General features: G+C 47.2%; 1 protein-coding gene across 3 annotated transcripts in view; it reads right to left on the minus strand.

Moving 5' to 3' along the window:
* CRMP1 (collapsin response mediator protein 1) overlaps positions 1-21,526 on the minus strand; it is a 66,221-nt gene that overhangs the window by 5,571 nt on the left and 39,124 nt on the right. For all 3 annotated transcript variants that reach the window (XM_086404851.1, XM_086404852.1, XM_086404853.1), the window contains exons 6-11: positions 20,588-20,668; positions 14,984-15,052; positions 13,117-13,237; positions 8,875-9,031; positions 4,756-4,897; positions 3,746-3,916 (exon numbers count right to left, since the gene is read on the minus strand). In XM_086404851.1, coding sequence (XP_086260977.1) covers positions 3,746-3,916; positions 4,756-4,897; positions 8,875-9,031; positions 13,117-13,237; positions 14,984-15,052; positions 20,588-20,668 — 741 coding nt within the window. The remainder of the gene's footprint in view (positions 1-3,745; positions 3,917-4,755; positions 4,898-8,874; positions 9,032-13,116; positions 13,238-14,983; positions 15,053-20,587; positions 20,669-21,526) is intronic.

Genomic DNA, 21,526 nt, shown 5'->3' on the forward strand with positions numbered 1-21,526 from the left:
CTGCATTACTTAAAGGTGCTATATGAACAAAGTAAAATTCAAACCGTACAAACAACTATTATTCACGAGCTGTCGTCGCTTCCGTCCTGGGCCCCCAGATATTTTCTGTATGTGAACAACCATCTCATGTTCCAGGTGCTCCGTACACAGTTTCCACTTTTGTTCTTCTTCCTACCTCCGAGAATGTTCCTGTCAGCACATCTCGTGGGCTAAAAGTGTCTTGACATTCCTTAAAATGCTGAAATGGATTCCACCCCAGGGACATAATCAGTTCAGTTCAGTCACTCAGTTGTGTCTGACTCTTCGCGACCCCAGGGACTGCAGCAGGCCAGGGACATAATATCATTTACTTATTCAGTTTCCAGGGACAAACATGAGGGTCATTTTCCTGCTTTTGCTAAAAAGCATGACAAATACACATGGGTGTCTACACAGGCACATGTGAACATCTTCCTAGACATGGTGTTTGGGCCAAAGCGTAAATGGATTTTAACTTAGATTTGCCCTCTGAAAAGGCAGCACTGTTTTATATTCCCAGTGAAATCCCATCAGTCGGTTGGCCTCCTTGTCAGACCTCATCTCTGTCGTCGTAAACTCCTGCATCTCAGTCACTGGTGTGGGTGAAAACATTTTACGACGATGATTTGTATTTGGTTAATTACACATAAGGTCAGGTCTGGTTTTGAATGAACAGAAACGCTTTGTGTATTTCTTCTCGTGTCACTGAGCTTTATGCTCCTTGTTCTATTAGGCTTTCAGTATTTTCCTTAATGGTTTCTAACGACATAGTCAATGTTAAAAAAATTTCTTGTCTGTGAGAGCTTGAATAGAATTTGTATCCTACTGTTGTGTGAAAATTGTATAAATCTTAATTATGTTGAAATAGTTTATAGTGCTTTTCAGGTCTACAATATCCTTCTACTTCTCTGTATATTCATTCTATTCATTTTTGAGAGTTTGATATTAAAAATCCAACTACAAATCTTAATTTATCTACTTAAAAAAATAATTGTAATATATAGTGTAATTATATGTAACCTTTCTTCTGTATTTTCCAAGTCTCTTGTTACCATACTTTCATAATTTAAAATAAAAATTATAAAAATTAAAATACATTAAAAATTTTTCTCCCTTTGTTTGTATTACCAATACTTCTCCTGTTCATCTTCTGCCTTTAGATGTCATATAAAGTAATAAGTATTATTACCTGCTGCAATATAAAGGTTTTTTTTTTTCTTGGTTTTATTTGTATGTAGTCAGTGGCCAAACAGACCACTCTTCTTCATAGCTTCTAAGTTCTGTATCTCGCTTAGGTCTTCCCACCTTCAAAATGATCATTTTTAAAAATGGGTATCATTCTAGTCCTTTCATAACTTCATTTTATTTCAGTCTTTGACCCATTTCCATTTGTTTTACAGTCGAGAGTACAGTAGAGGTCTAGCCCTATGAGCTAAGTATTCAAACACAATTGACTGAATAACTGTCTTTGTCTAATTTCAACTGTCTCCTTTGTTGGAAATCAAATTCTTGTATGTGGTCAGTCTATTGCGTGGCTCTCTTTTCTCTTTCTCTAATACCAAACTGTGTGGATCACAATAAACTGTGGAAAATTCTGAAAGAGATGGGGATACCAGACTACCTGACCTGCCTCTTGAGAAACCTATATGCAGGTCAGGAAGCAACAGTTAGAACTGGACATGGAACAACAGACTGGTTCCAAATAGGAAAAGGAGTACATCAAGGCTGTATATTGTCACCCTGCTTATTTAACTTATAGGCAGAGTTCATCATGAGAAACGCTGGGCTGGATGAAGCACAAGCTGGAATATGACTGCCGGGAAAAATATCAATAACCTCAGATATGCAGATGACACCACCCTTATGGCACAAAGTGAAGAAGAACTAAAGAGCCTCCTGATGAAAGTGAAAGAGGAGAGTGAAAAAGTTGGCTTAAAGTTCAACATTCTGAAAACTAAGATCATGGCATCTGGTCCCATCACTTCATGGGAAATAGATGGGGAAACAGTGGAAACAGTGTCAGACTTTATTTTGGGGGGCTCCAAAATCACTGCAGATGGTGACTGCAGCCATGAAATTAAAAGACGCTTACTCCTTGGAAGGAAAGTTATGACCAACCTGGACAGCGTATTAAAAAGCAGAGACATTACTTTGTCAACAAATGTCCATCTAGTCAAGGCTCTGGTTTTTCCAGTGGTCATGTATGGATGTGAGAGTTGGATTATAAAGAGGACTGAGCACAGAAAAATTGATGCTTTTGAACTGTGGTATTGGAAAAGACTCTTGAGAGTCCCTTGGACTGCAAGGAGATCCAACCAGTCCATCCTAAAGGAGATCAGTCCTGAGTGTTCATTGGTAGGACTGATGTTAAAGCTGAAACTCCAGTACTTTGGCCACCTGATGCGAAGAGCTGACTCATTTGAAAAGACTCCCATGTTGGGAAAGATTGAGGGCAGGAGGAGAAGGGGACGACAGAGGATGAGATGGCTGGATGGCATCACCAACTCAATGGACATGAATCTGGGTAAACTCTGGGAGTTGGTAATAGATGGACAGGGAGGCCTGGCATGCTGCAGTTCATGGAGTCGCAAAGAGTCGGACACGACTAAGCGACTGAACTGAACTGAATACCAAACTATCTTGATGATTGTAGCTTTATAATATGAGTTAATAATGGGGCTGATTAGCACTGGTTCTTTCATTTTTTTCAGAAATGTTTTGGCTATTCTCACATTTTCCATCCAGGAACTCTGATTTTCTAGTTAAAAAAAAAACAACTCCATTATATTTTATGTGAAGATGACTTCAGCTTTATAGATTAAATTAGAAAGAACTGATATTTTTATTCTATTGAATTTTTTTTAGCATAGAAGAAATTGCATTTTTGGAACTCTTCATTTTTGAGTATTATTAAAACAAGAATTTGATTCCCATTCTGTTTTTCCAAGTGCTCTATAATTATCTCACAGTGAAGGTATCGATTCTTTATATTGATTTGGAATCAGCCTTATTGTTTGTGATGGTTTTTAGGTGTGGACTCAGGGCTTCAAGGAAATAATCAAATTGATTTTCTACAAACAGATGTTAATACTACGCCTTGGACTCTTCGTGGCCACTGCCTTCCAGGACCCAGGCAGATGACTTGTTTTCAGTTTTAACATTTGCTCATCTACTGTGTCCTGAGTCACCTGAAGTGATCCTGCTAGGCAATAATTTATAATTTTTTTGAAGCCTAAATGTGGATTGCAAATGTCAAAAAAGTGGTGCAAGAAGCAAATCACTAACTCCAGTCAAAACTAGCCAACTGTGCACTCACTCAGCTCTGTATGATCTGTTGTCTCTTAGTGGAAGGACAGTTAAATGCCACAGTGGCATTCCTCACTTGGGGAATTCTATGAGGCTCAGATTATATCACCCACATAGAATTAAGAGCAGAGTCAGCTGAGAATGCTGCCAGGAACTCCGGAGACCGAGGGAGAAAGAGATGAGGGGGAGAGAGAGGAGAGAGAGAGAGAGATGCTAGAACAGTTCAGCTGAGCCTGCTTCAAACCCCTCTCCCAATCTCTCCAACCAGAGGAGAAATCAGAATGATGGAGTCACACCAGATATCAGATCACACTTTAGTTAGAGAATTCATAAATCATTTTTAACCAGAGGCTCCTAAAATGACTGCAGAGCAAGACCCGTTCACCCAAGGCAGGAGCGTCACTGATAAACCAGGACTTACCGACTTGTGACTCTTGGCTGTTATGGTCTTCACCTTGTCTGGGTCCCAGATGACCACGTCGGCATCCGAGCCCACGGCAATCCGCCCTTTTCTGGGGTACAGGTTAAAGATCTTGGCTGCGTTGGTGCTGGTAACAGCGACAAACTGGTTCTCATCCATCTTGCCAGTAGCCTGAAGCAGAGATCCGCTGATGAGAAGAGCAGCTCACAGTAGGCTCAGAAGGGGCAGACAGGACAGACCTAAAGCAGCCAACGGGAGTCCTTGCAAGGACTTCAGAATTTTCTTCTCCTCTGCCCGCTGAAACCAGGCCACCTTGAAAGAGTGCCAGGGGCCTGGCTTCATCAGAGCAGAGGAGATGTAATTAACCACTCCAAGGTGTGTTAATATTTTCCCGAGGGCCATCCTGATATCTGGTCAGTTTCAGTGGGCCCAAGTTTAATTGAGAATAAAAATCTACTCTTTCAAGTGAGTGATCGAGGTGTGACCCAGGGATTCCTTATGGAACAGGAAGTCTCTGTACCCTGCTCTCAACCCTAACCTCGAACACACACATGGTTTACAGTTATCTTTACATGGACTAAAATGTGGCTCAAAACAAAATATCTTCATCCTTAAAAACGAAACGACAGCCGCTGTCTCATCTACACGTGCAGAGGATGCTACAGGGCTCACATTGATTTCTTTTTTAATGAAAAAAATTTTTTTAAGTTAAAAAGAAAATTTTTTGGCCACATCTCAAGGCATGTGGGATCTTAGTTTCCCGACCAGGGGTTGAACCCGTGCCCTCTGCATTGGAAGCTTGGAGTCCCAAGCACTGGACACCAGGGAAGTTTCCTCAAGCTTTCCTAAGGGTCCACCTGTTTTCCATGTGCCATCCTGGTACATTCTGCTTCTCCCTCGAAGCAAGAAAGGAAATTTAGGAACCAGGGGCCTAACACACTGCTTCGATGGGCCAGGAGGGCCAGGAGGGTGTTTCTAGAACATTCCAGGGGGAGATGCCGCCGCCTTACCACCGCCTTGTCCCAGACCACGGTCATGCGCTCCTCTATCCCGTTGACACCCTCAGGGATCAGGGTGAAGTTGTCCTTGCCCACCGCCTTCTGCGCAGTGCTGTAGGGACAGTGGCTGCTGCCCGTGACTTGCAGGTCTCCACTGGCAAAGGCAAAACAGGGTGGGCTTCAGACCTGAGTTCACGTTGAGGATCAGGCTTTGACTTAAACACCCAAGAAGGCTGTGAAACTCAAACCCTAGTGAGATTCGGGGCACATTATGGGCTTTACTTTGTCGACAAAGGTCCATATAGTCAAAGCTATGGTTTTTCCAGTAGTCATGTACAGATGTGAGCGACCATAAAGAAGGCTGAGTGCCAAAGAATTGGTGCTTCCAAACTGTGGTGCTGGAGAAGACTCGTGAGAGTTCCCTGGATTGCAAGCAGATCAAACAAGTCGACCCTAAAGGAAATCAACCCTGAATATTCATTGGAAGGACTGATGATGAAGCTGAAACTCCAATACTTTGGCACCTGATGCGAAGAACTGACTCATTGGAAAAGACCCTGATGCTGGGAAAGATTGAAGGCAGGAGGAGAAGGGGGTGACAGAGGATGAGGCATTGGATGAGGATGGACAGAGGATGAGGCATAGGATGGCAGCACTGACTCAATGGACATGAGTTTGCACAAACTCTGGGAGATAGTGAAGGACAGGGAAGTCCATGGTGTCCCAAAGAGTCAGACAGAACTGAGCGACTGAACAACAATAGGCTTTGCTGAGTGACACCACAAGGTCCATTGGCCTTTGGTGTCTGGTTGAAGACTGGAAAGAGACCTGGGCATCAGGAGTAGGTTCTGTATGAGTGTGGACTCTGGGTAAGGCTCCCCAGGTCAGCCTTTTCCTCCTGCCCTAAAACAGGTCCTAGGGCGCTGGTCTGTTCTTTTCCTTTAAAAAAAAATTTTTGGAGTATAGTTGATTTACAACGTTGAGTTTCTGTAGTATAGCAAAGTGAGTCAGTTATACATAAACATGTATCCAGCCTTTTTTAGGTTCTTTTCCCATATAGGTCATTACAGAGTGCTGAGTAGAGTTCCCTGAGCAATGCAGTAGGTCCTTATCATTACCTATTTTATATATACTAGTGTCTGTATGTCAACCCCAATCTCTCAATTCACCCCCCTCTTTTCCCCTTGGTAGCCATAAGTTTGTTTCCTATGTTGTGAAAGCATCTATTCTACATCTGTTCCTGCTTTCGGTGTCATATGATGTTCGCTTTTCTCTGTCTTACTTCACTCAGTATGATCATCTCTAGGACCATCAGTGTTGCTGCAGAAGGCATCATTTCCCTCTTGGTGGGCATGTTTTCACCCCTCGGAGAGAGAGTCCATGGTGCCCCCACGATGCAGCATCCGTGCAGAAGCCTGCTGAGCAGAAGCTACTAAAGCTGAGCAGGGTGACTCTACTTCCACTCTGCATCTCACTAGACCTCTGAACAACCCTTTGACTTTACAGATCCAACAGGTCTGCTTTTGAATCCCGGACCTGCCACCTCCTGGTCAGGTAAGTCACTCCTCTTTTCCACATGCATAAAACGGAGAAGAGAATAGAACCTTCCATCCAGGGTCACTCTGAGGAGCCCATGAGCTACTTGCCTGGCGCTCAGCTCCAGACAAATGGTGTCAAAGATGCTAACTCCCTTGCTTCTCTCTCCTTCCTTCACCAACCTCTTCTTTCTGAGTGCTCAAGGAATTTTAGGTTATGTGAATTTTATCTCAAGGTTTAAAAAAAGAAAAAAAAATGAGTGCAGCCAATGAATGAATGAATATATAAATGAGTCAAACACCTAGCCTCCAGGACGTGCCTGTGAGTCTCATGGAGTCAGGGATGTTTGTGCTGGAAGGAAGGTCATGCCCCTGGCCTTGTATTCCTGCCATGTCACATGGGACCTGACACAGGTCATCCTTCTGTAAGGCTGGTGTTTCTGTGCTGTGCCCAAGGGACAAAACGCTATTTGTTGATTTGTTGATTGCAACAAAGTGACACAAGCTCACTGGGTTTGCTCTTTCGTCCCTCAGGCGTTGGAGAGAAAATACTTTTGGACTATGTGATGAGCCCCAAAGTGGCATCTAAATCAATGGAATAAGTGGAGCGTTATTTTGTGATTTTCAATGAGGACAGAGGCCAGCCTCTAGTTCAGAGCCCCAGGCATGTGAGCAATCATCTAGACATACAAAAATACTTTCAGATGTGATATTCACTCATTTATTCAACAAAGGTGTGTGGTCCTGTGTCTAGCATAGTCTTAGGCAATGGGGATGCACCTACAAGCAGAAAGAGACAAATGTCTCTGTGCATTTGTTGACATTCCCGTGCGGGGTGGAGAAGTCAGGAACGTATCTATCAGGAGAATGAGTATTAGGGTGTGTGGGGTAGCACTGGGGTTGCCATTTTTCAGAAGATGATTCAAACTCTTCTTTAAGAAGAAATCTTCCAGCAAAGAGCAAATCAGAAGATAAGCAAGAAAAGAGTGCTAGGCAGGGGTAGAGTGAATGCAAAGGCCCTATGGCACCATCCTGCCTGGGGTATATTTAGCTTGAGACCAGCGGGCTGGACCAGGGGAACCGAGGGGAGAGGAGGGCCTGGGAGGGCCAGGCAGTGTTAGGGAGGAATGAAAGTCAGATCCGGTTCAGCCCTGTGGGACATCGTGGGAACTTGCATTTCACTTTGAGAGGAAAGAACCCTGGAGGTCTCCTGGCCAAGGGATGGCTTGGTCTGATTAAAGTTTTAAAATTTCTCAGCATCTGGTGAGAACAGACTGTGATGCGATGAGGGTGTGGAAGGGGCCACATGGAAATAAACAAGGCCAGTTGGGAGGTGAGAGATGATGGTCCTTTAGCCAGGATGGCTGCAGCCAAGGAGGAAGAAATGGCCAGATTCTAGGACCTTTGGTCCATGTCCGGCCTCCTCCTGAGATGGGCAAAATTTGGGGGGCAGCAGCTCCCTGGAGGAAGATCAAGGGTTTGTTTTGGACTTGGAACTGCCCACCAGACTTCAGGCTGCAGAGACTCTGAGTGAGCAATTGGATATGTAAGTCATGGGCCGCTGTGTCAATGCTGGGTACACAGCCTCACCCTCTTAAGGTTCCTGCTGATTAGAAGCTCCTTCTTATCCTCACCCACCAGGCAAACTCTTATGCATCCGCTAGCTCCAGGCCTGATGTCACTTCCTCTAGAAAACCTTCCAAGCTTGCATCTCCACTTCCAGAACGGCTTGCACCCCTCACCATTTAGCCTTCTCCTGTGACCTCACGTATTCTTGCCGCGCACTGGCGGACAGCAGAGAAGGGACTGAAGCACCTGTGCGCCTACTGGGTGCAGGAAGCAGACTAGAATGCACTGGCTGCTGTGAACACCGAATTCCAGGCTTTCTGCCTACACTACCTCACAGCAAGCTCTGCAGTAGGTACTGCGTTCTCCCCACTCGGCCGAGGAGCCAACTGATGCAGAGACATTACAGGTTAGCTGACATGGCCAGGGTGACACAGTCCATCAGGGTTGGGATCCTGGTCTCACACTCCTAATTCTGTGTGTTTCCTATTTCACTGCAGTGCCAGGCACACAGAAGGTGCCCAAATATTGCTGAATGGATGGCAGGTGACCTATAAACTCGAACAGTTACTGATTAAAAGGCCTGAAAGTGTTAAGATGCTCAGATGTGTCCGACTCTTCGTGACCCCATGGACTGTAGCCCGCCAGGTTCCTCTGTCCATGGGATTCTCCAGGCAAGAGTACTGGAGTGGGTTGCCCTTTCCTTCTTCAGGGGACCTTCCTGACCCAGGGATTCAGTTGGGTCTCCTGCACTGCAGGCAGATTCTTTACCATCTGAGATACCAGGGAAGCCCAAAAGGCCCAAAGGCGTGCTGTAAACCACGCCTTGGAGCTTTGTTCTGAGGTCTTCCGGAGTGCCCCGCCCAAGGTCCTCTCCCAAGTGCGTCTGAGGCAGTTGCAATCTCCAGCCCTTCAACCTGCCCAAAGGCCCGACCCACCTGCTCAGCCCCTAGACCCCACCCACAACCCCAGCCCGGCGACCCCGCCCACAATCCCAGCCCCAACACCCCAGCCACCCCAGGGTTCTCACCAGGCCAGTAGGGAGGTCAAGTAGTCAGGCGTGGTGGGGTCCGGGCTCAGGGGAGGGGAAGTCACGAAGGCCGCTGCCTTGGCCCAGTTCTTGCTCCAGTAATGGGTGCCGTCCGTCCCCAGACTGGCAGCAATGGGCTCACCAAAAACCAGCGGGCCTTGGGAGGCAAACAGACATGTATGGTTGACAGTGGATGGTCTCTCATGGGAGATTCTGATGCAGGAAAATAGAATCTCAAAGGCCAGACAATGAGACTGGGGATAAATCACACCCGTCCTCTCCATCAGGCATCCTCTCCATCAGGCTTCACCACATACACCCCAGAGGCCCCACCCCCGGCCACCAGGCACTCAGCACCCGCTGTCCCACTCAGTGACCCTGTGGACCATCAACACTTTCAGCACTTGGATCTGATCATTATCTGTTTACAATGGTCAATCAAGGCACAGACACCTGATGTGCTGTCCTTGCATAGGTTCTGCCAGGAGCAGATATTCAAGTGAAAAATCAAGTTCAAGCGTTTTATCTGGAAGTGATTCCAGGAAACAACTTGGCGGGCGTGGAGGACAGGACATAGGCCGAGAGAAACACCGAGGACAGGGGAGTGAGCACCCAGTCATGGCTGTGGGCGCCCACAGCTCAGTGCCCTGGGGGCTCCAGGAGCCCCAAGGCCGTCCCACCATGCGGAGCAAGGGGACCAGGGTATGCAGCCGCCAAGTCACTGCTGGGGGCTCACTGCTGAGCACTCACTTTCCAGGGAGGGGCCAGAGGTGTTTCTGCCAGAACAAAAACCCACGGGCAAAGTCTCAGGCTTAGTGAGAATTCCTGCAGCTGAGGAAGTGCCAAGGGGACTTGGTCCCACGGCTCTGTGGCATCTGCCCGGGGCCACACTGCTGGCAAGTGGGAGGGAGGCTTTGGTCTCCAGCAGCCTGGCTCTGGGATGGTGCCACCCAACGGTGGTGGTGGGACTGTTCTGTGCTGGGCTGTCCGGGGCAGGAGCCACCAGCCACACGTGACCCTAGAGCACAAGAAACAGGGCTAATGCCACTGTTGTTTAGACGCTCAGCGGTGTCTGCCGGGAGCCAGCGTGAGGAGCTCCACCCGTGGCAAGGGTCATGAGGAAGGAGGCTCGGCATACGCAAAGGTGGGATCGAGCCTCAGGAGTCCCCCTGGAAATTCTCGAGCATCTACCCCCAAAACCAGAGTCTGCCTACTTTTCTGCTTTGTGCTCCCACCTACACCTCTGACTTTATGGGGGGCTGTCCCCCACTACCTCTCTCTGAAAAAAAGAGTCAACTTACAGCTCCAGTTAATAAAGCTCCTGGGTGTGATAGTGTTTCAACCTACAAACTCCTTTGGAAGTCCTCTAGCCTGCCTGAATAGGTTTTTACGGCTACATGTGATTGCTCAGAGCCTCCCAACTGTGAGAGGCATGAGATGTTCTAAACTGTCTAAATACAGATTCCTTTGAGCAGTTAAAAGATTGATTAGAAATTGTATTGGTGAAGGGTTTTTCACTTGTTGGGCCAATGTTTGTTACGTTTCCATATCCCTTACCTACTGTGTCCCTGGCAGTGTATTGATTGATATAATTGGTGTAAGTAGTAGCTTTAATGTTTGTAACCTTGGACCCTTGAGTTAATTCTTTTTCTTGTTATAGCCCACCACACCTTTGCCCTATAGGAATGCAACTTTATCTAATGCTTTTGGAGGGTGGCGCCTGACTAATCACCTTTAGAGAAAAATAAGTTTTCTGAAGAAAGGGTCTTAAAATGTTAACAGGCCTCCGGGCCAGAAGATGATGCAAATCACCGGGCCAGAAGATGATGCAAATCACCTAAACTTTTGCATATGATAAGTTTGCAGGAAGAAAGCCTGGCTTACTGCATGACTTTACCCCTTCTCCCATTATCCTCTATGCATAACTTAAGGTATAAAAACTACTTTGGAAAATAAAGTGCGGGCCTTGTTCACCGAAACTTGGTCTTCCATGTCGTTCTTTCTCTCACCTTCTGGCTGAATTATTCAGCCTCTTTTCTCCACTGAATCTTCTCACTGAGCTATCCTTATTCTATTACTCTTTGTATCCTTAATTAACATTTAATTAAGCAATTGTTTCCTGATCCTCGCTGACGCTGTCCCCGCTTTGAATTCCCTGGATCCACCAGGGCTGGACCCTGGTAGGTGTCTAACACTTTTGAGACCTCCATAGGATTTTCCTGGCAACATGACTGGAAGCAGGATGCCATTCCCTTCTCCAGGGGATCTTCCTGACCGAGGGATGGAACCCGTGTCTCTGAGTCTCCAGTGTTTGCAGGCAAATTCTTTACCACTGAGCCACCAGGGAAGCAACTAAAGAGCCAACTTAAAAACTGTATTTAAATTTGCTTCATTTAAACTGAAATAGCCACACACAGCTGGTGGTCACCTTATTTCTCGGCAGCTCCAGGGCCTGCAGGCATAGCTATGCCAGCGTGCTTATTGCTGCTTCTAAGCTTCTGTTACCACTCTGAGCCGCAGTTTCCTCATCTTTAACCCAAAGTTGGTCCTCCACAAGCTGCGCTGGCCTAGAGCGCTATCAATACCTCCGCTCGTTAGCTTGCCCTTAAAATACTAAAACCAGGTATTTGGGGTTCAAAACTCCTCTGTTCCCGGACTTCCCTGGTGGCCCAGTGGTTAAGAATCAGCCTTCCAATGCAAGGGATGCAGATTCAATCCCTGGTTGGGGAACTAAGATCCCACCTGCAGAAGGACAGCTGAGCTGCAACTAGCGAGCTCACGCACAACAGAAGATCTTGTATGATGCAGCTGGGACCTCACACAGCCACACAAATAATTAAAAAAAAAAAAAAGCTGCTGTTCCATATGAAAACCACCAGCCACATCGTGGCTTTCAGGCATTTGGAGTTGGGGTTGGTCTGAAATGAGACGTGCTGAAAGGGTGATACACACACTAGATTTTGAAGATTGTACAGAAAAAATAATGCCAAGTATCCTGTTAGTGCTTTTATCTTGACTACATGTGGAGTGAATATTTTGGACACATTAGGTGAAATATCGGGTTGACCAACAAGTTCGTTTCGATTTTTCTGTCAAATCTTATGGAAAAAAACTCTAACTTTTTTGGTCAACCCAGTAACATATATCATCAAAGAATTTTAAGACCAGAGCCACTTGCACTTTCCATGAAGGGTTCCTGTAAGAAGGGGGAGCCCTCTGGGTACAGAGGGTGGTGGATGCTGTCAGGGCTGTGCTGCTCCTGCTGATTTTCACCTGGCCACACCGTGTGACCCAGAGCTTCCGATCAACCTCATACGACTCCCAGAGCGTGGATGGGGTGGACCTTGTCTGAGTGGCGAACCTCCTTGGTGAATGTCCACAAGGATCAAAGAGTCTAGCCACTGTCTCCGTGTGACATGAGCTCCTGTCATTCTCTCTCATCTCTGTCCATCTGTCATTCTCTCTCTGTCCATCTCTCTCGCCCTGATTTTGGGAAGGAAGACTCATCTGGGCGCCCTTCCTCACTCTTGACCTGCTAGTTGTTGGGGGCTGTGGGCCTCAATCATAAGGCCTGGGCAATGCCCTTCAATGCCTCCTTTGAGCCTCTTGGGGAAGGGCCATTGAGCAGGTCAGAGGGTAAGTAGTGTGTCCAAGTCTTAGAGCTGGAGGCGGACTTCCTGCCTCACTCCCCTCATGTCCAGCATGGGGCTGTCCCCCAGACCCTCTGGCCGGTGGAACAACATCTTCCTCCTTCCCAACCTGCAGCTGAGGCTCTCTGTGGGTCCCACAGTGGAGCCTGGGTGCATGCACCCACTGAGAGGCCCTGGATGGGAGAACCAGGATGAAGGGCCCAGAGAGAAGCAGAAAGAAGGCAGGGAGGACCCGGAAGCTGATGCAGCCCCAGCTCCATCACTGCCTTGACGTGAAACCCTGGGGAGAACTTGGAACTCTTCACAGACCTTTAAAATACATGGTCTCACGTGACCCACAGGAGGGATAATCACCTTAGCTACAAATGGAGAAAATGAGGCTCAGAACACCACTTACCTGGGGCCCGTGGCACACCAGGAATCAAACCTAAAACCAACCACCCATCTGGCATCTGCCCACTGTCCAGCTCCCTTTTCAACCTGGCTGGCAGAGGGTCTCTGTCCTGGGCAAGAGCTCCACCAGTGAACCTAAACCTGCTGGACACGCCCCTTCCTCACACCCAGCGGAGATCCCGGGTGCTGGGCTACGTACCTTTCTTCCTGGCCAGGGTGATGATGTCCGCCGCGCTCTTACTCATCACCTTGGTGATGTACACAGGGCAGTTGATCCGGCCCGCGATGGTGATGGCCCGGAACACAGCCTCGGCCTCCAGCTGCGGACACAGCGAACACACAGGTCATGAGGGGAGGGGTGGGGGCACCACCGACTCTGAGCACCCAGGGCTCTTCCTGATCAGCCTTCCTTGATTTTCCTTAATGAAGTGTGGTCAGAGGGAAATCTGTCACATCAAGGGAGGAAGACACTGTCGATTTTTAAAAAGGAAAAAAAAAAGGCAATGTATTCGGCTAGAGGGTTGGAAGGCAGAACTGTGTTATTTGCATGATTGGCAGTGCTCTGGATGCTCTGTCAGAAGATCACCTAAGCAGAACAGGCCATCAAAAGGTCCCCACGCTGCTCACACACTTGGTGGTGGTGGTTCAGTCACTCAGTCATGTTTGATTCTCTGTGCCCCCATGCAGCACACCAGGCTTCCTGGTCCTTCACCATCTCCTGGAGCTTGCTCAAACTCATGTCCATTGAGTCATGATGCCATCCAATCAGCTCTTCCTCTGTCGCCCTCTTCTCCTCTTGCCTTCAAACTTCCCCAGCATCAGGATCTTTTCCAGTGGGTTGGGTCTTTGCATCAGGTGGCCAAAATATTGGAGCTTCAGCATCAGTCCTTCCAATGAATATTCAGGGTTGATTTCCTTTAGGACTGACTGGTTTGATCTCCTTGCTGGCCAAGAGTCTTCTCCAGCACCATGGTTCAAAAGCATCTATTCTTCAGTGTTCAGCCTTCTCTCTGGTCCAACTCACATGCCTGGAGGTGGTTATTTATAAAATTCCTGACATCAGGGAACACAGGGGTTCCCATACATTCCTTCCTTCATTTGTTCAACAACCATTTGAAACCACGTGCTATGAGGTTTGGTCTCTGTACACCCTAGACCAGTACTTCTTGAATAAAAGAACCAGTGATGTTTTTATTGTCTTATTTTTAATTTCCAATCTGTTGGAGGCCCACACATGGCTGTGCTACTCTTGGCTGGCAGGAAGCCCAAGCCACAGCCACGTGCCGGGACAGCAGCCACACCCAGAAGAGTCCCCACGCTGCTCATATGCCTAGAGTTGGTGGCAATGTAACATGCTATAAAGCTTTATAAACACTGTCTCTGGTGTGTTCCTGGTCTCACCAGGGACTGGGAACCCAGCTCATGGGCATGGACCTCATGTCTGGAGCACTGGGCCAATTCAGGAATCCTTGGGATAAGGAGTCTGTGTATTCATGTGTCGTGTCCCATGTTCCAAACAGGCCAGACCAAAGCGGAGATCAGGGAAGACTGCTAGTGATCTGATGAGACATCAGAAAATGCTGGGCGCCCATCCTGTCCGATGTTCAATCTGCTTGCCTTCCTTCTGTCCCTGCTAAACACACACACACACAGAGGTGCGCCCTATCACTCACTCCTGGGGGAATCTGTCAAGTCTTAGAGTATAGCGGACAGGAGGCCTATGCAGAGGCAGTGATTTGGAACTCGCTGTGCCTGGGACATGGGGCTCCACGTTCCTGTTGTCAAATACCCCGAGTCCTCGGTCGGGATTCTGAAGTGTCCTTGGGGCCTTGGTGGGAAGCTCCTGGGCCCTGGGAGAGGCAGAGCCTTTCCTAACTCTTCTGATGGATCTGCAGCCCCCAGAGCTCCCGAGACCCAGGGCAGACCCTGGAGAAGACCACACGTGCCAAGATACTCATATGGGGAATGGGACGGGGGCAGGAGCTCTAGCCAGCTGTTCCAGCTGGAATAGCATTGGGGTAAGCTCTCAGCTATGTCAGAGTCACACCCAGCGGAGGCTCCATTACCTCTTCAGGTCTGCTCAGAGCATGGCCCTCAGGACCCGTGATGCCCATCTCTAAGATCCGCTTCTGTTCCTACAAGACAAGAACGAACGAGTCAGTGATGGCAGAATGCCAGAGCCAGGAAAGGCCAGTCCTCCAACCCATTAGACGGATGGGACAGCTGAGCCCAGGAGGACTGGACCGTGTGGAGTCTAATGGCTGGAGACATCCACAGCTTCTTTGCCCCCTTCACTCCCAGTGCCCACCTTCCCCCTTTGCGATGTCCCCATCCACAGGGGCTCTATTCAACCCCACAGGACCAGTGAGAGGAAGCAAGGTTGTAAGAAATGAGCCTCAAAGACCACCCTCCACTCTTCCAACTTCTAAGTCTCTGCTGCCCAATAAGAGAAGGAAGCAGGTGGTGTGTGGGCGTGACATGGATGCGGAAACCACAGAATCCTCAACTGGGCATCCACTTCCAGAACTGAGCGTGCGTGTGACTTTGGGCACACTGGTCACACTCTCGTGAGACTCAGTCTTCTCTTCTTTCCTTTTGTTAAAAATTGAAGTAGAGATGATCTACAAGGTTGTGTTAGCTTTAGGCGAGGAGTAAAGGGATTTATTGGAAAAATTAATCCTGAAGCTGAAACTCCAATACTTTAGCCACCTGATGGGTATAAATGACTCCTTAGAAAAGACCCTGATGCTAGGAAAGATTGAAGGCAGGAGGAGAAGGGGATGACAGAGGATGAGATGACTGGATGGCATTACCGACTTGATGGACCTAAGTTTGAGCAAGCTCCGGGTTGGCGATGGACAGGGAGGCCTGGCATGCTGCAGTCCATGCGGTCGCAAACAGTCAGACACAACAGTGTGACTGACTGAACTGAAAGTAATTTTCAGTTCAGTTCAGTTGCTCAGTCATGTCCGACTCTTAGTGACCCCATGAACCGCAGCATGCCAGGCCTCCCTGTCCATCACCAACTCCCGGAGTCTGCCCAAACCCATGTCCATTGAGTCAGTGATGCCATCCAACCATGTCATCCTCTGTCGTCCCGTTCTCCTCCTGCTCCCAATCTTTCCCAGCATCAGGGTCTTTTCAAATGAGTCAGCTCTTTGCATCAGGTGGCCAAAGTATTGGAGTTTCAGCTTCAGCATCAGTCCTTGCAATGAACATCCAGGACTGATCTCCTTTAGGATGGACTGGTTGGACTGGTTGGATCTCCTTACAATCCAAGGGACTCTCAAGAGTCTTCTCCAACACCACAGTTCAAAAGCATCAATTCTTCTGCACTCAGTGTTCTTTATAGTCCAACTCTCACATCTATACATGACCACTGGAAAACCCAAGCCAAAAGTGATTTAGTTATACACAAAAGGAAAAAACTGAATGAACTTTTGGGTCAACCCAATATATTCCTTTTCAGATTCTTTCTCCTTATAGGTTACTATAAAACACTGAGTAGAGTTTCCTGTACTATACAGTAAGTAGGTCCTTGTAGGTTATCTGTTCTCTATATAATAGAATGTATATGTTAACCACAAACTCCTAATTTACCCCTCCCCCTCAACCTTCCCCTTTGGTAACCATACATTTCTTTTCTAATGTCTCTGCATCTGTTTCTGTTTTGTAAATAAATTTATTTGCATCATTTTTAAATTTTAGATTCCACATATAAGCCATTATCATATGATATTTGTCTTTCGCTTACTTCATTATTTCATTTAGTATAATCTCTAGGTCCACCCATGCTTGCTGCAAATAGCATTATTTCATTCATCTTCTCTAGTTCACACTGGAAATAACAGCGCCTGCACCTGGAGTTGCTATCATGCATCACCAAGGTGGCAGATGAGAAATGTCTGGGTGATGTATATACAATCTGCAGTGTATATATATGTGTGCATGCATATAGTGTCTAGTGAGAGCTCTTGAGTCATCACCCAGTTCTCATTCCCTTACTATAGCTTCATCTTTCTGGCACCTATCTTCTAACAAGAAAGCTCTACCTCAAGCTTATAAATGAAATGGTTCCCTGAGCTAATGGCCTAGATGCAAATCCATTGGCTCCAAAGCTTCAAGATGCCCCCTCCTTAGGAATACTTCAGTATCTCAACAGTGATCTCTTCACATCGCCCAGATGTCAGCTGTGCTGCTGCTATTTTTAACTTCTCCAGTTTCTGTATCATCATTCTGGAACACGTTCCTATGAGAAGCCCCAGACCCTATCAACAATAAAAAAAAAATCATAATTTTCAACTCTGCATTTATGGTTATTAAGCTTGAGTTTATTATAAGAACATAAATGGAAATGTTTTCAAGATCCAACAGCTGGGGTGGATTTAAGTACAGAACGGGATAATGTCAGCTATTGAAGATGATGTTTACAAGGCATTTTTTAAACTGTTTACAAAAAGATTTACGATACGGAGACATCCCTGTGAAAGACTGTTTAAACATCAGTTACTATTTCTGTTGGAAGGAAGGAAAGAGGAGAAAAAGGGAGAGAAGACAAAAGATGAAATAAGGGGGCGTGGTGGGAACGGATCACAAAAGGCTAGAGAAGGGTTTCCAGTTAACTATCATGGCTGAATACTCCCATTATTGTCACTCCATCATGAAACTCCACTAGAGTGGTAGAAATGGTACCCAAGAACCGAAAGAATGCAGAGATGTCAAAAATGTTTTGGAACTGGGGAAGCAGGTGTACAAAAGGTAACATATTCACTGGAGCTGAGAAAACTCAATCTTAAATCAGTAGCAAGAGATTTCCCTGGTGGTCTAGTGGTTAAGACTCTGTACTTCCAATGCACAAGGACCAGGTTTGATCCCTGGTTGGGCTTTCTGCATAGCTGTTGGTAAAGCATCTACCTGCAATGCGGGAGACCTGGGTTCAATTCCTGGGTCGGGAAGCTCCCCTGGAGAAGGAAATGGCAACCCACTCCAGTATTTTTGCCTGGAGAATCCCATGGACAGAGGAGCCTGGCAGGCTACAATTCATGGGATCTCAAGACTTAGCACTATCTTTCTTTTCTTTCTGGAGAACTTCGATTCTAGATGTTGTGTGGTGAGGCCAACACACACACACACACACGCACACACAGAATGGCAGCAAAGAAAGCGAAAAAGCCCCATTTAGGAACTGGGGCTCCAGAGGCTTCCCTGGTGGCTCAGAGGTAAAAAAAAAAAAAAAAAAAAATCTGCCTGGCAATGCAGAGACACGGGTTTGATGCGGGTTTTGGAAGATCCCACAGGCCATGGAGCAACTAAGACTGTGTAGCACAACTCCTGAGCCTGTGCTCAGAGCCCAGGAGCCACAATTACTGAGCCCATGTGCTGCAACTACTGAAGCCTGTGCTCCACAACGAGCTAAACCACCGCAATGAGAAGCCTGCAAGTCACAGCTAGAAAGTAGCCCCCACTCGCCGCAACTAGAGGAAGTCCGTGCGCAGCAACAAGGATCCAGCACAGCCAAAAATAAATACATAATTTTTTCAAGTATTGAGGTTCCAAACTCAACATCTCGCACACGTTTGATGAGACAACAGGTTGCAGCACCCTGGAAAAGTGGGTAACAGTAACTACAAAAGCTAAATATATGTACCCAACCACCCAGGAGTGCTACTCCCAGGTATTTACCAACAGAAATGCGAACAAATGTTTAACAACAGACTAAACAAGAATGTTCAAGAAAACTTTACATACAAGAGTCCCAAATTTAAAACGATCCAAATATCTATCAGGGGCTTCCCTGGTGGCTCAGACAGTAAAGAATCTGCCTGCAATTCGGGAGACCCAGGTTCCATCCGTGGGTTGGGAAGATCCCCTGGAGAAGGGAAAAGCAAACCAACTCCAGTATTCTGGCCTGGAGCATTCCATGGACATAGAAGTCCAGCGGGATATAGTCCATGGAGTCCCAAAGAGTCAGACACACTGAACAAACATAAATAGAAAAATAAATAAATAAATAAACTATCAACTGGAGAACAAATTGTGATCTATTTCTGCTGTGTAATTCTACACCATGATGAAAAAGAAAACACTGTGCTTCAGGAAGCCATAGGGATAAATCTCACAGACCTAGGATTGAGTGAGGTCAAATGAGGTCTCTTTCTCCCTCACTTGGAAGGAAGCCGCCACCATGATGTAGCTGCCCATGTGTCAGGGAGCCAAGGGGGCCTCTGTCTAACACCCAGCAAAGAATAGAGGCCATCGGTCTGATAGCTTGTGAGGAACTAAATCTTAGCAACAACCCTCTGAGCAATGCTGGAAAGGAATTCTGTCCCACACCAGCCATGAGACAACTGCAGCCAGACCCAACAGCTTCACGGCAGCCTGTGAAAGATCCCAAGGTCAAAGACCCAGGAAGGCCACACCTGGACTCTCGACCCACAGGACCGTGACACAGAAGAAGTTTATTGTTTGAGAATGCTAAATCTGGGATGGCGGGGGATTGTTATGCAGCCACGAGAACTGAAACAAGTTTTGGTGTACAGAAGTAGAGTTTTACCATGAAAGTGAAAGTCGCTCAGTTGTGTCTGACTCATAGTGAACCCACAGGAGATGTGGGTTCGATCACTGGGTCAGAAAGATCCCCTGGAGGAAGAAATGGCAATCCACTCCAGTATTCTTGCCTGAAAAATCCCATGGACAGAGGAGCCTGGCAGGCTACAGTCCAATGGTTCGCTAAGAGTCGTGAGTGCCTAAGCACACACACATACACTACTTAGCGTGGCATTAATTACTTTCACTGGGTGCATCCAAATCTTCTATCTTGATTTGTGGCATCATGATTAACCCAGCCCTTCCCCCGCAGGAGACGACGTGACCCTTCTTGATTTCCTCCTCTTTCTCCCCATCCAATCTATCATGAGTCTTGCAGAGAGTGCTCCTCCTCCACCGTACTCTTGCCCCTTCCACCCGCCTGTGTATCCTGTCTTCATTTCCTATGAGCAAATCCTAACCGGTCAACCTGACTTTATTCCATCCCCATCAAATTCTCCACCCTATGGCCAGAATGATCCAAATGAGTTCAAGTCTCGCTCTATCCAAAAATTTGCACGACCCCATCTGCTACATGTCCAACACTGAGCTTTGCATTCACAATATCACTGACCCTCAGATAAAGAACAGGAGCTTTCCTGGGGTAGAGCTCCCTTCCCCATGTCAGAGGGCCAGGAGACAGAGGAGGCTGGGCTAGAACTCTGCTCCTAGCCTGCGCTCTGTCCGCTATCCCCGCTCCCAAAGCTCCCAAATCATTGGAGGACGGGCAACTCCAGTTTCCACGTCTGTTGCCTCTGGGGTCCCCTAGGTGTGCCAAATGCATTTTCTTTCGGATCTTCATTTATTGCACATGCAAACTCTCCATGGTTCACAGGGTAGTCATGTTACCCCTATTATACAGGTGAGAAAACTGCAATCCAAGAGGTACTATGGCCTGCCAAAGGCCACAATGCAGACAGTGTATGAGTGACTCACACCCAGGTCTGACATGCCATCCAGTTCTTGGCTTGACCCTTCACTGCCTAGTGACCTGGCTGATTAGTGCTTCCATCCCCTTTTCTCATAGCCTTTACAACAAGGACAAGGAGACTGAGGTAGAAAGGCTGGGAATTCAGACCACTCACCTGAGCTATCAAATCGCCATTTTCTGCGTGGACCAGGATCACAGCTCCCAGCCCCTTAAGGAAGGTGAAGGCTTCATAGAGCTAAGGAGAGATAAACGGGGGTTGGGGTCAGATAAAAATATCACAGCATGAGCATTTGCAAAGACTGGCCTTATTGCTCACACATACAGTCATCCACCTGCCGGGATGCTCCATCGACATCAATGGAACACGCTGTCCAACAAGTGAGCACGGGAAAAGATCTTCCCTTAGCCCTACACCCTCCAGATCCAAAAGCAGGAAGTTAAGGTGGGTGGGGGGGTGGCAGTGGTGGGCATAACTGATAAAAGTCCCACCAAGGCATGATTATGCCCACAAGTACACCCACGTGGGCCTTTCACTTTCTTTGTGGCTTTGCTTCTTTAAAGTATGTAGTTGTTGATGGGCACAAGTGCAGCTGAGAAGTTTACTGAAATTGTATAATTAAACCCACTGAGCCTGTATTGCAACCACCAACAACCACAGGAAACGTGTACATCTCTACAAAAATTCCAACCCATGTCATCTTACAAATCACAGTGAAATAGGGGGGACCAAGTCCTTTAATAACTCTAATGCCCAGATCACATATATCCTTCCAAGCATCACCTGATTTAGCCAATCCAGGTCCTGCCCACACTGCCCACCACCCTCTTCCAACCCACAAAGGATTTGTAGTCAGACAGTTGTATCTGGTGAGGACAAAGCCACATGTTCCCTCCCTTTGCCAATCTCAACTTTGTCCTCTTTGCATATAAGACCTCCCTCACCCAGGATGTGTGCTTTTAGGGGTAGACAACAGGTGGTGGAGGCATATGGAGTTATCGAGCACTTTTGAGGACCCGTACCCTGAATCTGCTCAGCTCCATTTCTAACCAGGGCTTCAGTGAAACAGACATTCGAATAAAACAGATGAAAATG

The sequence above is a fragment of the Bos grunniens genome, chromosome 6 (genome assembly GCF_055505025.1).
Source record: "Bos grunniens cultivar Pamir isolate PY7600 chromosome 6, Bosgru_T2T1.0, whole genome shotgun sequence".
Lineage (NCBI taxonomy): Eukaryota > Metazoa > Chordata > Mammalia > Artiodactyla > Bovidae > Bos > Bos grunniens.